This window comes from Nansenia antarctica, assembly GCF_963989245.1.
Source record: "Nansenia antarctica genome assembly, chromosome: 3".
In the NCBI taxonomy this organism is placed as follows: domain Eukaryota; kingdom Metazoa; phylum Chordata; class Actinopteri; order Argentiniformes; family Microstomatidae; genus Nansenia; species Nansenia antarctica.
Window position 1 is genome coordinate 38,626,227 of NC_137688.1, and position 21,190 is coordinate 38,647,416.

Consider the following 21,190-nt stretch of genomic DNA (forward strand, 5'->3'; position numbering starts at 1 on the left):
TAATGGCACTCTCCCATTCATATCAATGCATCTAAACCCCAGTGTTATCTGCTAAGTCAGCTGCTTCAGGTAATAATGGTCAGTAGATTAGGTTTAAGGCTGAATTTAAAGGAGCTAAGCATACAATCTGGCTCACCTACTTCACTCAAGTAGAAACTGAAATTACAATGAGCTTTATTTACACTAGCCATAAGTACTAGGGTAGCTAGTTTCTATCACGAAATCTGAAAAGACCTAACATGTCAAGTAAAACAATATTTTATAACGGGCCTTTTGAGAGACTATACACACATTCAAGTGGACACTGAAGAATATTTCAGACTTTATTAAAGCCGCTTTACAATACACTTCAGAAATAAATGTTTACACATATACCGGTACACAGATATGTATGCATATCTTTAATTATAAGATCTGTATATCAATACTCATAGGAAAATAAAGACCAATGCTGCAATGTGCTGCATAAGATGACACACAATAACAACAATTTCCTCTCACTGGATGCAAATCAAAATGACATAGTATAATAGTTTTCATAACAATAATAATAAAAAAAAGTTTAAAACCTTTATTGAGAGGGTTGAAAGATGGGCAACCAAAAGTCTGTGTTGATTAACTTTCAACACAGTATCTCCTGATATTCTAAGATCAAACAAGACTCATAAACAAGTTCATGGTCTTTGATGAGGATATTTGCATCTTTCTCATGGGGGTGTTGAGACTTGGCCCTGAAAACATGCCAGAAAGATCATTGTGATACACGAAAAAGACAATGACCCACAAAAAAACATATGGTCTTCATACACAATATTAAATGAAAAATAGGTGGTTACGGTAATATCTGTACACATGTTTTCTCAAATAAGTTAAGCTATACACATTGATGCCAAATGTACAAATAATGCAATTTAAGTTGATATACTCTCTGGTACAGTTCACAGTTATTTCAACATCAAAAGACCTGACTTTATCTTTTTTTGTATGGGATGGAATCTCAATCTCCAGCTTACGGGTAGGGTAGTACATCTGAGCCTATGTGAAAGAACAGGTCTGAGCACTGTTGTTAAAGTTGGTCCGGCTATGAAAGACCAACGGGTGAAACCTTGGGCAATCTAGTAACAAAGTCATGAGCAATTCAGATAGTAACGCAATGAATAGAGCGAGCTGAAACAATTACCCATTCTACACAACAGGGGAAGCATTTCAGCTCTATGCGATACAGATCTCTCGAGTATCCTGTAATGTTGCCCTCTCCAGAATAAGCACCTGGTGTTCTGAAACCACAGCTCTCTCTCAGCTTCCTGGGAGAACGGCCAAGAGTTCAGGTCTAATGCCTATAATGCAGGTGGTGAACAGGGAGGGAGAAAGACTGGAATTGTACCGGTCTGGTCTCAGCAAATATTCCATGACAAGGACATTCCAATGTGAATTGTTTCCTTGAAATGAACAGACTTGACACTTTTGGTGCAAAATCGAAAATGCAGACCCAGTGGCCATTTTGAATATCAAACCAAATGAATAGTAAATCTAAGGCTCTGGCATTGACAACACAACTTAGCCTATGGATTGCTTCTTAGTCTGCTTCTCAAGAGGGAATGAGTGAATTTATGCTTACAGTGCGTCTTGGGGAATAGAAACATGATATATATACTGTATATCGTCTTTAAAAAACCAAAACAATATCCCCTCATCATGAGAGGACCGTGGACATTCTGAGACTCACAGTCTGACACAGAGCAAAATGACAATACAACTGGTTACTGAGGTGCCTGTCTGTCTGAGTGTTGTGTACAGTAGTGGCCCCTGATCACGTCACCTAGCTAGAGTGGGGGCGGTACCACACACAGCACAACAAAGCCTGGTGTTGTTTGAGTGGCCCTGGCGCAGGGCAGGTGTCATTGGAGAGTGGGTGTGTCCATGTGTGTCTCACAGGTGGGGAGGGGAGAGACCCAGGTCTCCCCCTCCTGTCCCTCCACTCCCCTCGGCCCAACTTGGACGAGCCCTCACTCAAAGAGAAGGAACATACATACCCCTGGTTCCTGAGAGCAAAGTTCAGACAACAGCAGTCATATCACCCCTTTCACACGGACAGGTTGGTAAGCCGCCTTTTAGTCGGCTTTTCGCTACATTCCAAGCTGCCTCCACTGTGTTGTGAAAGGGTGGGTAACAAAGTGCACATTGTTTATATAACAACCAACCACCAGGTGGCACTGTTGCTGTAGCACAAGGCTTGGAGAGGTGGGACTTCACGGCTTGATGTCAGAGAAGCTTGTGTAGGTTTCACTGCAGCTGGAGGAGGTGCTGAGGTTGCCACTGCCACTGCCATCTAAAATAAAAACACATGATTTCAATTGGAGAAATACTGTAACTTAATAAACATTTAAAAAGGCTAGTGAAAATCCAGAGAGAGAGAGAGAGACAGAGAGAGAAATACAGAGAAATGGGGGTAGAGACAGAGAGAGAGAGAGAGAGAGAGAGAGAGAGAGAGAGAGAGAGAGAGAGAGAGAGAGAGAGAGAGAGAGAGAGAGAGAGAGAAAAGAAAGAAAGAGAGAATGTACCTGAGCTGCTGAGGGACTGGGAGGACTTGGACTCTGTGATCAGAGTGAGGAGGTTGGCTGCTGCTACCCAGCCCTCTCTGCTGCTCCGGAGGTTCCTCACAAACCTGGGCCATTCAACAACACACACAACTTTATCCAAACCCTAAAACACACTGCATTGTACACAAAAGCCAAATAATCTGTGATATAACATGACAAACATGGTGTGGGATTAGGGTATATAGAGTATCTCTGAACACTGTAAATGTCATAGTTTCTCAGTGTCATTGTTTCTATCTATCCGTATCTCCGTTTCTAAAAATGTGCTTCTAAAGAAATGTATACTGTAAATGCTACTACTACTACTACTACTGTCTACAACTACACCCTAGTTAATAGAACATCTACACCCTAGTTAATAGAACAACTACACCCTAGTTAATAGAACAACTACACCCTAGTTAATAGAACAAGAGGTGGATGTTTACCACTGTCCGTCTTCTCCCTCCTTAATGACCTCCACCATGTCTCCACTCTTCACTGAGAGCTCCTGAGGCCCTCCCTTCTCATAGTCCGCCACCACAGTATACCTGCCTGGGGCCTGATGGTCACAGAGGTCAAAGTTCATAATGCGGATCAGACTGAATCTGATGCCCCCATACAATTAATCATTTCAAATACAAGTAACTGTGGTATTAAAAGGGAGAGTCAATTCAAGAATAAAACTTTGTCAGGTGGTTTCACAAGTGCAACATTTTGTATTCAAGTCAAATCTAAACATGTTTTTTTGTTTTAAAAGTTATTGAAAAAAGAAATGTAGACTAAATTATTTTAGTCTGACTTACAAGCTTCCTCACACCCTCATCCTCAGGGTCAGAGTTCATTGGCTCCTCAGCACTGGAGAACCCATCCTGCTCCTCTGATGCGTCCATGGAGAAGGAGGCCTTGTTCCAGCCTGGGGAGAGAAGGGGGGAGAGGGGGGGGGAGACGGGAGACAGGTAAGAAATAGGAACACCATGCTATCACCAGAGCCATAGATAGGTTTGGCAAACTTGGAAACAAAAATCCTCTTAGCAAAACATGTAATAGTTAGAATGAATTGAAATTGGAATTGGGATGACTAGTGCACGAAGAGCACTTGGACAAACTACAGTACATACAGTGGGGGATATAAGTATTCAACACATCAATACTTTTTTAATTCAATATATTTAAATCTCGAAGACTCCACTTTATTGCACATAGCTTTTTTTTTAAATGGTAAATTTCTTTAGCTGTGTAGTTTTATTGAGTTAATACCAATGTCTAGTCTAAATGTCATCTGAATTAGCTGCAATGAATATTGTAAAAAAAAATATTTGGGATGTGTTGAATACTTATTTCCCCCACTGTTAGTATGGCTCTGGATCACATGTAGCTGAACAGAGAATGAACAGATTGTGAGAATGAAAGAGGGATGAAGGTAGAGGGAAAGTGTGAGGTCACACCACACCCAGACACATGGGAATCCGTGCTGTCAGACTTCCCCACAACTGGACTGCTCGTTGGGGAGGGGTTCCTAATTTGTCAAGCTGAGGGAGTGCATCCTCACGAAAATCATACAACAGTAGAACCCTGGAAACCGATTAGAACCCAAAGAACGTGATTCAAGAATCTTGTGCCAGAGTAATTGGGATCAATCACTCAGAGTATTCCACACAACATCTCACCACGCCACGCCACACAGTGCAGAGTGGTGCTGTTACTGTACCTTTCCTCTTGGCCTGTAAGAGACTAGAGGTGCTGAGCCATTTGACCCTGCTCAGATTGACGTGAGGACTGGGCTCTGGAGGAGGGTGGGGGGGGGGGGTGGCAGAAGTAGCAGCTGTCAGTCAACCAGTCATATCTGGCTCACTCTCTCTTTTTGCATCTTTCTATGTACTGAACAGTCCAGACAAAAGTCATTGTCTGGCTGTTTTGCTGAAGGTCTTTGGTTGTTGAGTTTAGTCGAATCAGTAATTGATGCTTAACCATGTTTCTTCAATATTGTGTGTGAATAATTGCTTGATTTGTTTTCAATGCAGAGGCTCTAGTCTCTAGCTGTCAGCTGCTCCATTCTGATGAGTCCCCCTCAAGATCTAGATGAGCCCAAAGGGACATTCATCACTTAATAACACGTTTATGACGTCAGGCCCTTAAACCTAGAGTTCATCCCTTTGTCTATCGAGTGGCCTCGCTCGCTGTGCCTACAAGATTCATTTAAACTGCTTCAAACAACAGTCACTCAAATTATGTTTACATGTTCATCGCACAGAAATCATTGTTGAGAAAAATGGAGCTTTGGTGATGGCAGGTCTACACAAAGAGAGGATCAGGATGGAAGATGACTACACCACGAAATGAGGAGGGAAATGACCTAGGAATGGGGGTGGAATACCTTTAAACCCGAAGGGAGTGGGGTCACTCTTAACCTGGTGACGTTTGGTTTTGTGGTCAGAGCTAAGAGGAGATCCTGGCCACAGTCGAAAGGGAAAGAGAGAAAAGAGGGGGGACAGAAGAAAAATACGATAAAGGGAAGGAGAGAGAAGAAAAGAAAATCAGCTGAGAGAGAGAGAGAGAACAACTTATCACCTTTAACAAACTAAAATAAGGCAGCCACTTTTTTAAAAAGCTATTCGACCCCTCTGAGTAGGGGGGGAGGGGATACTAAAATGGAGACTATTCCTCTTTGCGCAACGTTATTATTAGGCTAGTTAGGTTAGTATAGTGTACCTGATGGACTACCCGGACAGAGGTGCATCGTGGGTAATGTTAGACTTTTATCATCAAGGGGCAAAAGGTCTGCAAGGGAAAACATGCAATATTCACCTCACAATCCTACAGTAGAATACAATAGATTACTGGACAACATAACATCTTATATAAGTATTCCTTCCTCCTGGTCCTGTGTGTGTGTGTGTGTTTGTGTGTGTGTGTGTGTGTGGGGGGGGGGGCGTGGGGGGGGGGCGGGGGATCTAGTAATCATGGAGACCTTGATTTTGAAATTCAAACCAGGTGTGTGTGGAACAAAAGCCTGAGTCGGTTACCTTTCTGACTCTTCAGATTGCTGAAACCCTGTAGGGTAAAGCGTTTTTTTGCCACTGAGGCCCTGTCAGTTGTAGGACTGGTGACTGCCTCATCTGCAACCACGGTGAGAGGGAGGGAGGAAGGAAGGAAGAGAGAAAAAGAAAGAAAGAAAGAAAGAGAGTAAGCAGAAATAGACCAAAAATGGTTGAAGGGAAAGAAAGACAAGTTAAACTCAGATTACTTGTGCTCAATGATAAGTAGGAAGCAAAAGAAGGCTCTGAGACAGAGAATAGAATAGCCATAGAATCAGCAATAGAATAAGAGGTAGAACTACTATATCTAAATGAAGACAACCATCTGACAGGTGTAGTCAGGTTGACCAGTGGACCATAGCTTCATTAGTGGGATATACGGTATATCGTAGACAGTTTCTGGGATAAGTAAAAAAAAAAAAAAAAAAACATTATTCTTGCGCTGTAGGAATACAAGTACTCAACAAAATAACGTTTACGGTGTGAAACAAGGAGGGACTCCAGGGCACACCAGAACTCGAAGATGTTTAGAATGGATGGAGCCTGTGTTTTCTCACTGCTCACATGAAATACAAGAACCATACTGGTGTCTCCCCAGAGGTGAAACAGGTGGACATTGAGCTACACACCTTTTTGTCTGGGTGAGGAAGAGAAGTTTGGGTCAGGGATGACGCCAGGGTCCCCCTTCTTCTCCTCTGGCTTTTTCATGGTCTTCTGGTTGTTTTTCAACGGACTACTGTAAAAGAGGAAAACACACATGAAAACAACATCCTTCCACTTAGAATTGTAAGGCGTCCTTGGGTTTTTGAAAGGCGCTATAGAAATGAAAGTTATTATTATTATTATGATTCCACAATATCCACTCTTGTTGTCTTAGCTCACACCATGGCAAGTACTTAAGAGTGATGTTGCTGTTTTCTAAGGAAGATCAGGGCAAGTGTGTGTGTGTGTGTGTGTGTGTGTGTGTGTGTGTGTGTGTGTGTGTTTGTGTAACTGACCTGAGAGCGATAGGTGCGTTATTACTGGTTGGGCTCGGAGACGCTGATTCTGATGTCTTCTGCTGGCTGGCTTCTAAAGCAAATCATTGAATGACAGTTATCAACAGATCATTGATACAACTAAAGGACATTTAGCATTTAGATTGGGCATTTCTCTCTCTGTGTCTGTGTGTGTGTGTGTGTGTGTGCGTGTGTGTGTCAAATAGAATTGCTCGTACTCCTGCAGGCTTTCAGTTGGCCAGTCAGAACCTTCCGGATCTCGTTCACCCACAAGGTTTTCATCTCAGCTGTTAGAGCCTGGAAATGAAAACATCACATGATCACAGAGAACAATGCTTGGTTGTTATCTCCATAAATCCTTTCCCATCACATCGTTGAATCTCATATTTATTTTTGAGGGAATTGAGGGGAAATGATAGATGTATTGTCAAACAATCAAATAAAACCAAATCAGCAAATCCATTCGTCAACCAGACCTGGACAATGAACACTTCGTCTCTCGAGTTGCACCAGATCTCAAACTTCTTGTTGTCACCCTTCGCGTTCTCTGTGATGCCCACTACACTCATCTGTGTGAGGGAGGGAGGGAGGGAGGGAATCCAGCCATTACACATCTGCAAAGCACTATCGCACTATAACTCACTTTCACCATACCACCTAATCACGGTATAGAGCTGTTGCTTATTCCTTACACAACACTGAACTGGCTGTAATCGACATAAGGGTGCGCTGTATACACCTAGTTCAATTTCCATTCCTAGTAGAACCCTTTCCCAGGTTCCCCTGTTCCCATTCGCTGCTCACTGATCGGGATTTGGAGGGCTTAGCGGACTCACGTTGAGGGAGTGTTTGAAGCTGTAGGACGGGGCTTTCTCGTAACCCTCGCCGTTCTCCTCCCTCCTCTTACAGAAGAGGAGGGCTTTCTCGTGCAGGAACAGGTGCCTCTGCATGGGCTTGAAGCGGGCCAGGTCCTTGACCTTGGCGTGACCTTTCTTGTGTTCGGTCCACACGCTGAACGAGCCCTGCATCAGAAGCCGGCCGAGGTCAGCCAGGTTCCCCTGGTGGAGAGAGAGGGTCATTGATTTGACTGGTGGAGGAGGAGAGAGAGGGTCATTGATTTGACTGGTGGAGGAGGAGAGAGAGGGTTATTGATTTGACTGGTGGAGGAGGAGAGAGAGGGTCATTGATTTGACTGGTGGAGGAGGAGAGAGAGGGTCATTGATTTGACTGGTGGAGGAGGAGAGAGAGGGTCATTGATTTGACTGGTGGAGGTGGAGAGAGAGGGTCATTGATTTGACTGGTGGAGGTGGAGAGAGAGGGTCAGTGATTTGACTGGTGGAGGTGGAGAGAGAGGGTCATTGATTTGACTGGTGGAGGAGGAGAGAGAGGGTCATTGATTTGAGCACTGTTCCACTGTCCTAATGTAGTGACCATAAGTGTCAGTGTCAGAATTTTAGAATTAAGAATTTAGAATTTCAGTGTCATATTAGACGTATTAATCCTAGATTAAAAAGCATCCTCAATGGAGATTCTTCCATTGCAAGTGTGATTTAATCCTGGACTACGTTTTAAATCTTGTCTGTGAAACCGGCCCTGAATGTGACAGTGACAGCGTGCTGACCTCATATCCTGTAATGGCGATGAGGTGCATGGAGTCGTTGACGGCCTTCAGGATCCCCAGGATGGAGGACAGCGCCTCCTGGAGGTCCTCGGCCCCATCGCAGGTTCGACTGTACTTCAATAACTCCTAGCAATACATGACACACACAGAGTCATATCATACGCACACATGCACAAGTGCAAACACTGTGAATATAATGTCAAATTGGAAAGACTCTGTCACTCACCTTGAGTATCAGCTGGTACTTTGTTATCCTCTGCACAGGTTTAAGGAGGTATGAGTCCAGGCCTAGTTTGTGTTCCAGCTTTTTCTGGCACTCCTTTAATAAATGAAATATGTGTAAAAATAAACGTTCCCCTGTGAGATTAGGCAGTCAGCGGCCTATTCAACCAACACAACTCAATCATACTGACAATCGTCATGTGACATATTGGTCCGGTTTCACAGACAAGGCTTAAGCCTAGTCCAGGATTAAATCACAATTGCAATGGAAAATCTACATTGAGGATGCTTTTTAGTCTAGGATTAGTCTTAATTTGCATCCATGAAACCGGCCTCTAGACTCAAGCCCATTGTAGCTCTGTCGTCGAGTGTCGACCCTGAGGAGGGAGGGTCAAATCTAGGTGAAAGGTTACCTGGAAGAAAGCACAGTCTGAGCACTGCCTCCATAGGCTCTCAGAGCGGGGTTTGTTCTGACAGTACTTCTCATAGATCTGTAGATCATTCATCTGAGAGCGAGAGAGAGAGAGAGAGAGAGAGAGAGAGAGAGAGAGAGAGAGAGAGAGAAAGAAAGAGAGAGAGAGAGGGATAGAAAGAGAAAGAGAGAAATAGAGAGAGAAAGAGAGAGAGAGGGATAGAAGAGAGAGAGAGAGAGAGGGAGAGAGGGATAGAGAGAGAGGGATAGAAAGAGAGAGAGAGAGAGAGAAAGGGAGGGAGAGAGAGAGAGGGAGAGGGATAGAGAGAGAGAGAGAGAGAGAGAAAGAGAAAGACAGAGAGAGAGACGTCAGCACATGAATTGTGTTGTTGAAATTGTATGTAATGTTGTATGAAATGTTCATTTTCATAGTGTGTTCTATTCTGCTTAGTTCATTTAGACCAACCCACCCTCTCCAAGAAGCACCGGCCCACCAGCTCTGGGACGTCTGTGTAGGCCTCCAGCTCCCTGAGGAAAGTCCTGAGGCAGCGGAACACAGACAGTGGAACACACGTTAGCACTGTTCGCTCTTCAGTTCTATTCACAGACATTTCATTTTGTTTTTCAGATTTTATCCCTTTTCCACCCAATTTGGTAGCCAATTGAACCCAACCTAGCATCCAATTATCCCCTGCCTATTGCGTAGGATCCGCCGCACGACCCCGTGGCCGGCAGCCCCAGAGGAGGCCACCAGGCAGACTAGCTGACTGGCTCCTCGAGCCCAGCACCGTTATTCCGGCACCCAGGGGGCGGTGTTGCGCGACGGATCCTTGTCCGGAAATATTCCTATACCGCCCTCGGGAGCGGCCGCCCAATATGTCGCTCCCTGTGTGTACCCCGGCCATATCCATATCCGGATCTGGCGAGCTGGGATTCGATCCCAGTCCCCGGTGGGCAGCTTGCACTAGTGGCTAGTGCTTAGACCGCTACACCACCGCGGGGCTCACAGACATTTCATAACATGGATGCTACAATATGGAGTGGAGTGGACATCACATTTTGACATTTACATTTATGGAATTTAGCAGACGCCTTTGTCCAAAGCGACTTTGTCCTGAATACTTTAATCAGATAAGCTCGGTCTAACAACAGTAACATATTAAAACAGTAGGCTATATAAGACCCGAAAATTTAAAAAAATTAAAATAAACATCACCTCCTGTGGAAGTGATAGATCTCTGGCATGTTGCCAAACAGGATGTCCTTCTTATTGAGGAGAGTGCTGGGGATGAGGTGGGCCATGGCAGGGTTGTCCATCTCTGCAGCATAACCCTGAAACAGCAGACCAGGTATCAGAAAAACAGGAGCAATTCACAAAGGTGTATACACACTAGTGAATTACTTAAAAGCCACTTAAGAACAGTTGGGGCTGGTTTCACAGACAAGGCCTAAGACCAGTCCAGGATTAAATCACACTTGCAAAGGAAAATCTCCATTCAGGATGCTTTTCATAGTTTAGGATTACTCTTAATCTGCGTCCATGAAACCAGCCCATTATGTTTACAAGAAAGCATAAAATAAAGTTTGAAAAAGGCATTTGAATTGCCATTATTACAGTCAGTGGAGCAATAGTGGCCTCTAGTGGCCAGAGGGTACAATGACACTAACCTGCAGTACACAGAGTAACTCTTCTACGTACACTCTCTCTGTCTCCAACAGCTCGTTCATCACATGCCTATAGACGAAAACACATTCCCTTTATCAATGACATTGTTTTAAGTACAATAATATAGTATAAAAATAAAGTATTATCTGCATTTATACGTCAGATGAGATATTACACAGATCCTGATTCTTAGAGGAGGCATCCTAATCATCCTTCGCTTCCAATTAGCTCATTCAACTGCCTCTCCTTTCCAAAGCAGCTGATGAAATCTCTGATCATCTCACTTGACGATATGTTATTATGTATGTTGTATAAGTGGCAAGCATCACATTGATGAACTTTTAACTCTTGGCCCTCGCCCCCTGCCCATGCCTTACCGTCTGAGGACAGCCAAGTTCTCCTGCTCCTCAGAGAGAGAGGCGTGTCTGCTGCTGTTGTTGTTTCGTAGATGAGCGTCTACCTGCACACACATATATATACACACACACACACACACACACACACACACACACACACGTTAGCAGTTCTCAAACTTTCCCACAGAGCTGTGTCTCATTCATACTCTTTCAACTGAAACACTTGTAGTCTCCAACAACCAAGAGCTACCATCACATGTAAAGTAGGTTACATCATACACAGTAGCTAGCAGTATGCCACATTCCATATTCAAACACTTTGATAGTTTACAAGAAAAACTGTCAAAGATAAGACAGGGGCAGAACAACACCTAAGAGGCCATAGGGGAGAGAGAGGGCTTACTTTGTTGCAGTTGCCTCCATTCAGGATATTTTCCTCATCACAGGTTAACTCTAGACTCCAGTCAGCTAAAACAGATAAGAGAGAAGGAGGAATAATCAAGCACTTATCATCTGAAAGCAAAACAACAATACAAGCACAATAATTATGTACTATTGACTTCAGTCATTTACATGGCACATGAGCTATTTGTTCATAAACAAAGATTAGGGTTCAGGTTACAGTTAGTTGTTAAAATCACGTTTGTGGTTATGTTAAGAGTTAGAGTTAACGCCACTTCCATCCGTTGTAGCATCCAGAATGGTCAGATAGTGATGATAGCACCAGTGTGATGATGAGTGTTGCCGACTCACCAGGGGAAGACAGAGGAGCCTTGATGGCTTCCGGCCTGGGGGCCACAGGCTGGACGGGCCTGGGCTGTTTGGCTGCCAGCTTCTTCAGACTGACCCTCCTCTTCTCAAACATCTCCTGCATGGACACCTGCTTCTGGAACACTTTGTCTACCTTCTCCTGTTACACAGAGGGGGGGGGGGGGCGGAGAAAGTGAATCAAAATCATTTCCAATGCTAAAAGCATAGCACCAGGAATACGTGTCCATAATGTACCAGTACCACGTACATCTATTTTATTTCGATGATACAGTAACCATACAGTACTGAACCACCACCCTGTTTGAATCCTAGCGCACGCAGTACCTACTCCCTGGCCACGGGGGCCGCCACTCACTCACTCACTCACCCTGAGCTCTAGCTTGAGCACCGAGTCGTAGTCTCTCCAGATGGCGTGGAGGTCCTTGAGGGTGTGCTCCGTCGCCGTGTCCAGGTAGCGCTCCAGCTCCTGCAGGGCCGCCTCGGCCCCGTCCTGAGACTGACACTTGTCTACAGGCTGGGAGGCCAGGAGGTAGATGCCCTCCTCACACCACCGCGACGCCTGGAGGAGGAGAGAGGCTTAGCTACAGGATGTCAACCACAGGACAGAAGCTGTATATCTTATATCTGACCTAGGGACCTGCATACTGATAGATAGATAGATAGACAGATAGACAGATAGACAGATAGACAGATAGACAGATAGATAGATAGATAGATAGATAGATAGACAGACAGACAGACAGACAGATAGACAGACAGATAGATAGACAGACAGACAGACAGATAGATAGGACAGACAGACAGACAGACAGACAGATAGATAGATAGATAGTTAGATAGACAGATAGACAGATAGACAGGTAGACAGGTAGATAGGTGGTAGATAGACAGATAGATAGGTAGATAGGTAGATAGATAGATAGGTAGATAGATAGATAGGTAGATAGATAGGTGGTAGACAGATAGATAGGTAGATAGATATGTGGTTGATAGACAGATAGATAGGTAGGTAGGTAGATAGGTAGGTAGATAGACAGATAGATAGGTAGATAGGTAGATAGATAGATAGGTAGATAGACAGATAGATAGGTAGATAGGTAGATAGGTAGGTAGATAGATAGGTGGTAGATAGATGGTAGATAGACAGATAGATAGGTAGGTAGATATGTAGATGTGTTTAGGGGTTAGGAGCCTGGGGCTGATATCAGGGATGTTTTGTTTACCTTCTCCAGGCTGTGGTGCAGCTCCATGGCCCTGTGGAGCATGGCCTTCTTGACCTTGAGGATGGAGCTGACCTCCTCACACACAGACCTCAGCTCACAGCACTTAGGCTTGATTGAGTCCTCAGCGTAGTGGGCACTCTCGATAAGTCCATCCCCCTCACCAGCCAGGGACAGGGCCCGGTCCAGTACGTCCTACACACATAGGTACACACACACACACAGATACATTATGCACAATACACCACTGCAGAACCTTGCTCCTAATTCTGCAACAGCATATTATTTTATTTTTTTTATAGAACAGGTGCAGCCTGTAATGAGGATGCAGTATGAGGAGCAGCCGCCCCCCCCCAGGTTGAGGACAGCAGCATGAAAGCCCGCAGCAGTATGACCCTCCCCCTCCTCTCTCTCTCTCCACCCTCCCCAGGACACTGTAGCTCTCCAACAGCATGTCTCACACACATTCTCTTTCACTCTCTCTCCCCTTCCTCAATCTATTGCAACCTCTCTTCATATAAGGAGGGAGGTACAGCAGCGAGGGTAAAAAAAAAGAAGCTAAAGACAGTGTTCAGATGCACAGTTACATCCTTAGGAAACATCCTGCCATGCACTGTAGTCCCATAGCGGTTTACACAGTACAGTATTGGCCTCTAATTCTACATCTACATATATGTTACCTCAAGACCTATTGCCCTGTTCTGTACATATCATACTGGAGTATATTATAACTGTACATATCATGTTGATATATATACTGTATATACTATACATTATTTATTTATACTCACTGTAATGCAGTATACTGTACCGTATACTGTAATTCCTTGCGCTGTCTACATTATCATGTCTTTTGCACTATGCTACTATTTGCGCTGGTTAGATGCCCAACTACATTTGGTTGTCTCAGTACTTGTACTCTGTGCAATGGCAATAAAGTTGAATTTAATCTAATCTGCAGTATGTGTGCCACCGAAGCGGTTTGTGTAGCGCAGTACTACACGCAAGCATCATCTGCAAAGTCAATATTGTCACTTAGATGGATGAGGTCTTTAGTGCCATGCGGCATTCCCCAGAGGCCAATGAAGCACAACCAGAGGGGAAACAGAGATGACCCAGGGAGACACAGCGTGTCTAAACCCACTACTCACAAGTTGTTTACATCATACTGTACCTCTCTGGTTCTATTTGAAAGATGATATACTGTACTATTGTTAAACCAGGGTTAGGGCCAATTTAGAATCATACATTCCCATAATTCCCTCATTCCCGCAAGGAGGGAATAACAAATGGTCCATTGTTTTCCAGAGGCTATCTCAATTCAATCATTGCATTGAGTCAATCAACATTTGAATTGACCCCGCCACGTTTATGGAAAATCTGTATGTGTGTGCCACCATGTTTTACTGTATCAGTGTGTGTGTGTGTGTGTGTGTGTGTGTGTGTGTGTGTGTGTGTGTGCGCAGATATAAAAGTTGTCTTACACAGGCTCTCTCCTCATGGCAGTTGAGTTCTCGTTGGACGTGTTCTGCATGGCCAGCGCTGAGGCTAACGTCAGAGAAAGCTCCCAGCCTCTCTGCAACCACGTCCAGTTCGGCACGCACCTGTACACACACACACACACACACACACACACACACACAGGTAGAGTCACAAAGAGGAGAGACCGATGTTCGGGCAGTACGCCGGCAGGCACGCACACACGCATGCACACATACATACACACACGCATACGTGCACACGCACGCACACGCACACACACACACACACACACACACACTTCTTCTCCCATGATTCCACTGACCTCACGGAAGTGGTGCTCAAAATGGCGGAGCTGCAGACACTGCTCCAGCTTGGTCTGATGTCTCTCCCAGAAGTCGTCAAATGCCGTCTCTGTGTCATCCAGCTGACCTAGCAATCTGTGGATGGATGAAACAAGTCATTTAATTACTTAAACAAGTCAAATTATATATTATATCAGCTGATCCAAGACCTGTGTCTAGCCATCATAATGACAAGATGGCGGTATAGGCTCAATACAGCCAAGTGTGGGGAGTTAGGAGCCCTGACCCCTGAACATCTGACCTCTGCACGGTGGCCAGGTTCTCCACCTCATTCTGGTTCAGGGTGTAGTCAGCCTCTGTCTGCAGGGGCTTGTTGATGCGCTCCAGCAGCAGCCCTCCCTGGCCAAGGGCCACACGCAGGTCCTCCTGGGACACAGACACAGAGACACAGACACAGACACACACACACACACACACACACACACACGTCAGGAAACTGAACATGCACACGAACCTGGATCTTCACTGATCCCAAAACACAGGATAGGTCAAAGCAATATGGTGGAAGCCAACCGGCGGTGGTATTCACCATCCGCATTCTTTCACATCAGTGCAGACAAGGGGATAAGATGCGGGGAGAAAGTCTACCTTCATGAGCTCCTTCTTCTCTGTGTGTGTGGCCAGCAGGTTGGTGGTGGCCAGGGCATCGTTGGGCAGCTCCGTCTCAGCCAGCTCCGTGCCAAATGACTGCAGGGTCTGAGCCGTGGTCTTCACCATCAGGGCGAAGGCCTCGATGGCCTGAGGACACACACACACACACACACACACACACACACACACACACAGAGACTGAGGGGGCGACTCACAAAGAGACTACTTCACTGATATATTTAGCCCTTTCCAGGAATTAGGGTAAATGTACTATTTAGTAACCCATTTTATTTTACAGCCCTGTGTTAAAAGGTACTTACTTAGAAAGCACTGCGTAAAAAAACATGATTATCTCATAATAAATGGTTATCTACGATTCTATGTTACTGGTTTTTGATATGCATGGATATGAAGCAGGTCGGGCCTTGGGGAAGGCGGTACTGACTGTGCGGTGGGAGATCCAGGTCTCGTGGCAGTACTCCTGGGTGCCCCCCAGCTCCTGGGTCAGCTGGCTCGCGTCGATGTAGGTGTGGAGCTCAGTCACAGAGCTCAACATCACCACCTGACAGAGGACAGAGGGCCAGGGGAGAAGGGGGGAGCATGTGTACAGTCAGAGAGGGAGAGAGAGACAGAGAGAGACAGAGAGAGACACAGAGAGAGAGACAGAGAGACAGAGAGAGAAAGAGAGAGACACAGAGAGAGAGACAGAGAGACAGAGAGAGAAAGAGAGAGAGAGACAGAGAGAGACACAGAGAGAGACAGAGAGAGAGAGACAGAGAGAGAGACAGAGAGACACAGAGAGAGACACAGAGAGAGACAGGGAGAGACAGAGAGACACAGAGAGAGAGACAGAGAGAGACACAGAGAGAGACACAGAGAGAGAGACAGAGAGAGACAGAGAGAGACAGAGAGAGACAGAGAGAGAGACAGAGAGACACAGGGAGAGACAGAGAAAGACAGAGAGAGAGACAGAGAGACACAGAGAGAGACAGAGAGACACAGAGTGACACAGAGAGAGACAGAGAGACACAGAGAGAGAGACAGAGAGAGACACAGAGAGAGAGACAGAGAGAGAGAGACAGAGAGACACAGAGAGAGACAGGGAGAGACAGAGAAAGACAGAGAGACACAGAGAGAGAGACAGAGAGACACAGAGAGAGACAGAGAGACACAGTGACACAGAGAGAGACAGAGAGAGACAGAGAAAGACAGAGAGACACAGAGAGAGACAGAGAGAGAGACAGAGAGAGACAGAGAGACACAGAGTGACACAGAGTGACACAGAGAGAGACAGAGAGACACAGAGAGACACAGAGAGAGACACAGAGAGAGACACAGAGAGAGACACAGAGAGACACAGAGAGAGACAGAGAGACACAGAGAGACACAGAGAGAGAGACAGGGGTTATGTACATACCGGCACCTTCATCTTGATCTCATCCTTGGTGAACTTGTTGAAGAAAACGTCTGAGAGGGTCCGCTGGAATAAGGTGGTGGGCCGCAAGACCAGGACCAGCTGCAAGTTCCCTGGGAATGAGCCCTGTACCACACACACACACACACACAGGAAAGAGTTATAAAGTCCAATCTGCCTTCGTGAGTTGTGCGAACTGTTCTGCTTGACCTAAATCAACACCACAGGACTGACTTGGTCAATATCTCCCACTCTGAGGCTCAGTACAGGGAAACTACTATTCACAGCTTCTTTTAAAGCCAGCACACTCCAACCACCCTCCTACTGCAGCTCAGACACAAACACCAGGTCAGAGGGCAGAACAGAGAAGGACGCAGAGCTTTTACCAATACAGGTCGAGGTACAGTACTGTACAGAAACCCTTCTCATAACTGGCTCTTTGACTGATTTCTTTCTTTTATATATATATATATATATGTTACGGTACATGTGGGAATACGGTACATGTGGGAAAACTAGGGTTAGGGTTAGGTGCTACGTCGATTTGGTACATGCTGGCATGTCTAACCCTAACCCTAATCCTATCCCTATTCCTAACCCTAACCCTAGCCCTAACCTTAATCCTAGCACCTAACCCTAACCCTAGTTTTCCCACATGTACCGTTTTCCCACACGTACCGTAACATATATATATAATTATTTTTATTTATTAATTTATTTTTATTTTTTTACAGACATTGACATTAACATCATGTCACCCACCATGGCATTAAAATAAAGCCCTGAAACCACACACTAATAACACTGTACATATCGTCTGACAGTAACATTTCCAGTTTATTCTGCATAATTCTCTCAGAGTCGTATGATGTCATCACATATGCTATGAAGCTACATGACTTGTGCTAGCGCCTAGCCACCAACGGAAGTCATCCATGACAACCCACATGACGTTGTCATGGAAACTACACTCCTCGGGAGAGTGGAGATTCCGTGCAGCAGTGATGGCTGTCTGTAGTGTCTCTCTGAGGCAAACCTATTTCCAAATCAATAAAACTCAGTACATAGAAGCTTCTGGAAGAGTCTCTGTGAAAGTGAACGTGTCAACAGAACACACACTGTTATAGACTTATTCTCCTCTTCATTAAGCATCTCTCTTTCTCGGTCTCTAGAGTAAAGGGTGTTTTAAATATCTCATTCATTATTCATTCCATAAATCAATAAAATAGGAGAGGGTGTCCTTGTCCCTATCCTGCATGTGCACTACTGACAAATAGATCTCATGTCCACTCCAATTCCAATCCATCTCTCTTTCTCCTGTGAAAGCCTTTTTGATTTGATTTCACTCTCACAAACACAGCTAGCATGGGCCATGGGCATCCACTGTCTATCTGATTCATTGGAGTGCTAATTAGCTTAACCTACTGTGTCCTGGGAGTGCTTTAACTGACTGACACATGGTATTGAGAGCTTTGAGTGTGTGTGTGTGTGTGTGTGTGTGTGTGTGTGTGTGTGTGTGTGTGTGTGTGTGTGTGTGTATTGTCACATGACACTCTCATTCATTACACTGTTATGTTTCACATGAGCTTATTGGAATGGGATTCACAAAACAGTGATTGGTCCTGTGGTGGTCCAAGGTGTAGTAAGCAGGAGGCAACCCTGCCATGAATGGGAACTGCTGTTTTCTTGTTATAAAAAAAAATTTAAAAAAAGAAAAAAAAACTACGTAAATGCTTTATCCTCTTCACACAAGAGACTACAAAACAGTCAAAACAGCGAGAACAAGGAGAGCTTGTCCTATGCTCACTCTAAGATAATAACACCAGTCTAAAAGCAGGCTGTCTGCTATTAAAAAAACATTTCAGGAGTCTTATGGGGGAGGGGCTGCCTTTGGCATTCTGACCTGTCATTTACATAACAATATCATTCTATTCAGTCTCTCCCATGACAGTTTGCACTGAATACTAACATTTAGTGATGAACATTTTAATGTTCACTCAACATAGAATATCATGGGGGGAAATGATTGAAAAGCACTTCTCAGGGGTCCAAGTGTTCTACATCATCCCTTTCACCGCCGATGTGTGACACCCAACTGGGAGATTCAAGGCAGCCATATTGTTCCAGAACGTTCATATCACCTCACCTCAGCTACTGTAACACGGTGGAACTATGACAAAACAACAACTATCCATTGGCTTTTTTTCCCCAAATACATTTTTGATCTACAAGATCATTATCCTTACACAAGTAGCACCTAGAGAGGAAATAGATAACCTTGAATTATCGGCTGTAGAGGAAGAAACACCACCATCATGGGAGGTGCATCCAACACCTCCCCTCGGCATAAAACACACGTTGCACATTCACAAGGTCATCACAAACACACAGCCTCCTGTCACTGGGAGAGACCCTTGAAAAGACAAAACATTCACACACACACACACACACACACACACACACACACACACACACACACACACAGTCTTGTCCCCATTTACATTAATCCATCAGCTGCTAGTGCAACGTATTTGAGACCTACTATCTCTTCCCCATGCTGTTCATGTCTACAGTACTGAGCTTCATCTCTCCCTCCCTCCCTTCCTCTCTCCCTCCCTCCCTCCCTCACACACACACGCCCCCTCCTCCACTACTCTGTACCCTGCCTGGGGGTGAGTAATGACACCAGCCCCCTACTCCACACACTGCCTGCTCACCTGGGACCAAGCCAAATATCACACACACACACACACACAAAGGGGGGAGAATAAAGCAATCAGATGATAAAAAATTATAATATTTCCTGGAGATTGAACCACTGCCTCTGCAGTGCTTAGTGTGTGTGTGTGTGTGTGTGTGTGTGTGTGTGTGTGTGTGTGTGTGAGAGTGCATGTGGGTGAAAGAGAGAGAGCGCGTGTGTATGCATGCATGAATGTGTGTGTGTGCCAGAGAATGTGTGTGTGTGTGTGTGTGTGTGTGTGTGTGTGTGAGCCAGTCCCCAGGGAGCTGCTGACACCATGCTCATACTCTACTCTACTAATCAGCTGACTTCCATCATCGCCAACGACACCAGTATCACCCCGAGAGAAATACATTTACACGTTCACATCATCAAATCCATCTTTTAAAAGAATAATTATTATGATTATTGTTATTATATATGTTTAGATATATATAAGCACAATAAAACACAACCAGGGAATAGAATAAACAAATGAAGGAATACAAGCCACTGGCATGTTAACAGCTCATCTCCCCTTCCAGGCGACATGGACAGACCCAATGGGCTGGAACAGGCCATTATGACTGGAACGGCCTATTATGAGCAGGGGTGTGACGGGGCCCACATTGGTGCTGAGTGATGATGCAGAGGCGATGATTTGCGCCGGTGTGAGCTGGTGTGAGCTGACTATGAAAAGGACATGGCGGTAATACAATCACTACTCCGATTCACATCCTGTGCCGTTTCTTGGAAATCTCACAGAAATGCAGCATTGTGTATGGTTGATGTTTATCAGTGTCGGATTTTCATGTATTAACTTGCATCTGCACAGATTTTTTATTAGAGATGATGAGAGAGATGATGCCTAGAGATGAGTTAAGGTGAGCTGTCCAACGCTCCGTGAAATGGTCCTGTATGTATGAGGAGATTCAAAGTTGAGGAGTTCTGTTCAATAAACTATTTTTGAGAGGTATGCAAGGCGTGGAAGTGGGTCTATTTAACGACAGCAACTTGTAAACATGCATACACTGTTTCCTTCAGGTGCACAGTTGTCAAGTTCTGAGAGCCCGTGGTTCCTATGTATGTATGTATGTATGTATGTATGTATGTATGTATGTATGTATGTATGTATGTATGTATGTATGTATGTATGTATGTATGTATCTCTAGGTCTCTCTCGCTCTGAAAGAAACTGAGGGATTCTCAAAATGCTAATCCTGATCTGTGAAACAGCTCTAGGCGGGAAGCGAGTGAGTGAGTGAGAGAGAGAGAGAAACGAAACAGAGTCTCCGAGAAATCCTTCCCCCTTTTTCCTGCGGTCAGACTTTAGACTGAGAGGATGTTTCATCTGAGCTGAAAGAAGACGATGCTCCACTGCTACAGAACGAGGCTAGCAGGAGAGCAACCACAGGATCACCATAGAAACATGCCTAACAGACCCATCCTTCATACATATATATATACAGTAGGGCTGCAACGATTAGTCGACATAATCGACGACGTCGATTATAAAAACTCGTCGGCGTGGAATTTTAGTGTCGACTAATCGTATAATAAAAAACCGATTATTTTTTTTTTTTAACGGGAGCCATGCAAGAATCAGCTGCGTAAGTTTTAGCTAACGTTGTTAGCCAACTGGCTAACGTTATATTGTTAGGGTCGTAATGTTTATGTTAGCTTTACTGTTACATGTTGGAAAACAACGTCTCATGGACAGGGCTGTACATGCTATGAGC

General features: G+C 44.8%; 1 protein-coding gene across 1 annotated transcript in view; it reads right to left on the reverse strand.

Moving 5' to 3' along the window:
- Positions 1-2,249: 2,249 nt before the first annotated feature.
- The window catches only part of mcf2la (mcf.2 cell line derived transforming sequence-like a), a gene marked incomplete at both ends in the record, with an annotated part of 31,646 nt that continues 12,705 nt past the window's right edge, over positions 2,250-21,190 (reverse strand). The window contains 28 exons of the mRNA XM_080525226.1: positions 2,250-2,329; positions 2,562-2,665; positions 3,029-3,141; positions 3,386-3,495; positions 4,291-4,365; positions 4,957-5,031; positions 5,606-5,698; positions 6,247-6,350; positions 6,616-6,688; positions 6,834-6,912; positions 7,092-7,184; positions 7,452-7,673; positions 8,237-8,362; positions 8,463-8,555; positions 8,872-8,964; positions 9,341-9,410; positions 10,087-10,202; positions 10,539-10,605; positions 10,914-10,996; positions 11,617-11,802; positions 12,031-12,222; positions 12,887-13,078; positions 14,368-14,487; positions 14,688-14,802; positions 14,969-15,093; positions 15,316-15,465; positions 15,764-15,880; positions 16,736-16,858. Coding sequence (XP_080381352.1) covers positions 2,250-2,329; positions 2,562-2,665; positions 3,029-3,141; positions 3,386-3,495; positions 4,291-4,365; positions 4,957-5,031; positions 5,606-5,698; positions 6,247-6,350; positions 6,616-6,688; positions 6,834-6,912; positions 7,092-7,184; positions 7,452-7,673; positions 8,237-8,362; positions 8,463-8,555; positions 8,872-8,964; positions 9,341-9,410; positions 10,087-10,202; positions 10,539-10,605; positions 10,914-10,996; positions 11,617-11,802; positions 12,031-12,222; positions 12,887-13,078; positions 14,368-14,487; positions 14,688-14,802; positions 14,969-15,093; positions 15,316-15,465; positions 15,764-15,880; positions 16,736-16,858 — 3,189 coding nt within the window. The remainder of the gene's footprint in view (positions 2,330-2,561; positions 2,666-3,028; positions 3,142-3,385; positions 3,496-4,290; positions 4,366-4,956; positions 5,032-5,605; positions 5,699-6,246; positions 6,351-6,615; positions 6,689-6,833; positions 6,913-7,091; positions 7,185-7,451; positions 7,674-8,236; positions 8,363-8,462; positions 8,556-8,871; positions 8,965-9,340; positions 9,411-10,086; positions 10,203-10,538; positions 10,606-10,913; positions 10,997-11,616; positions 11,803-12,030; positions 12,223-12,886; positions 13,079-14,367; positions 14,488-14,687; positions 14,803-14,968; positions 15,094-15,315; positions 15,466-15,763; positions 15,881-16,735; positions 16,859-21,190) is intronic.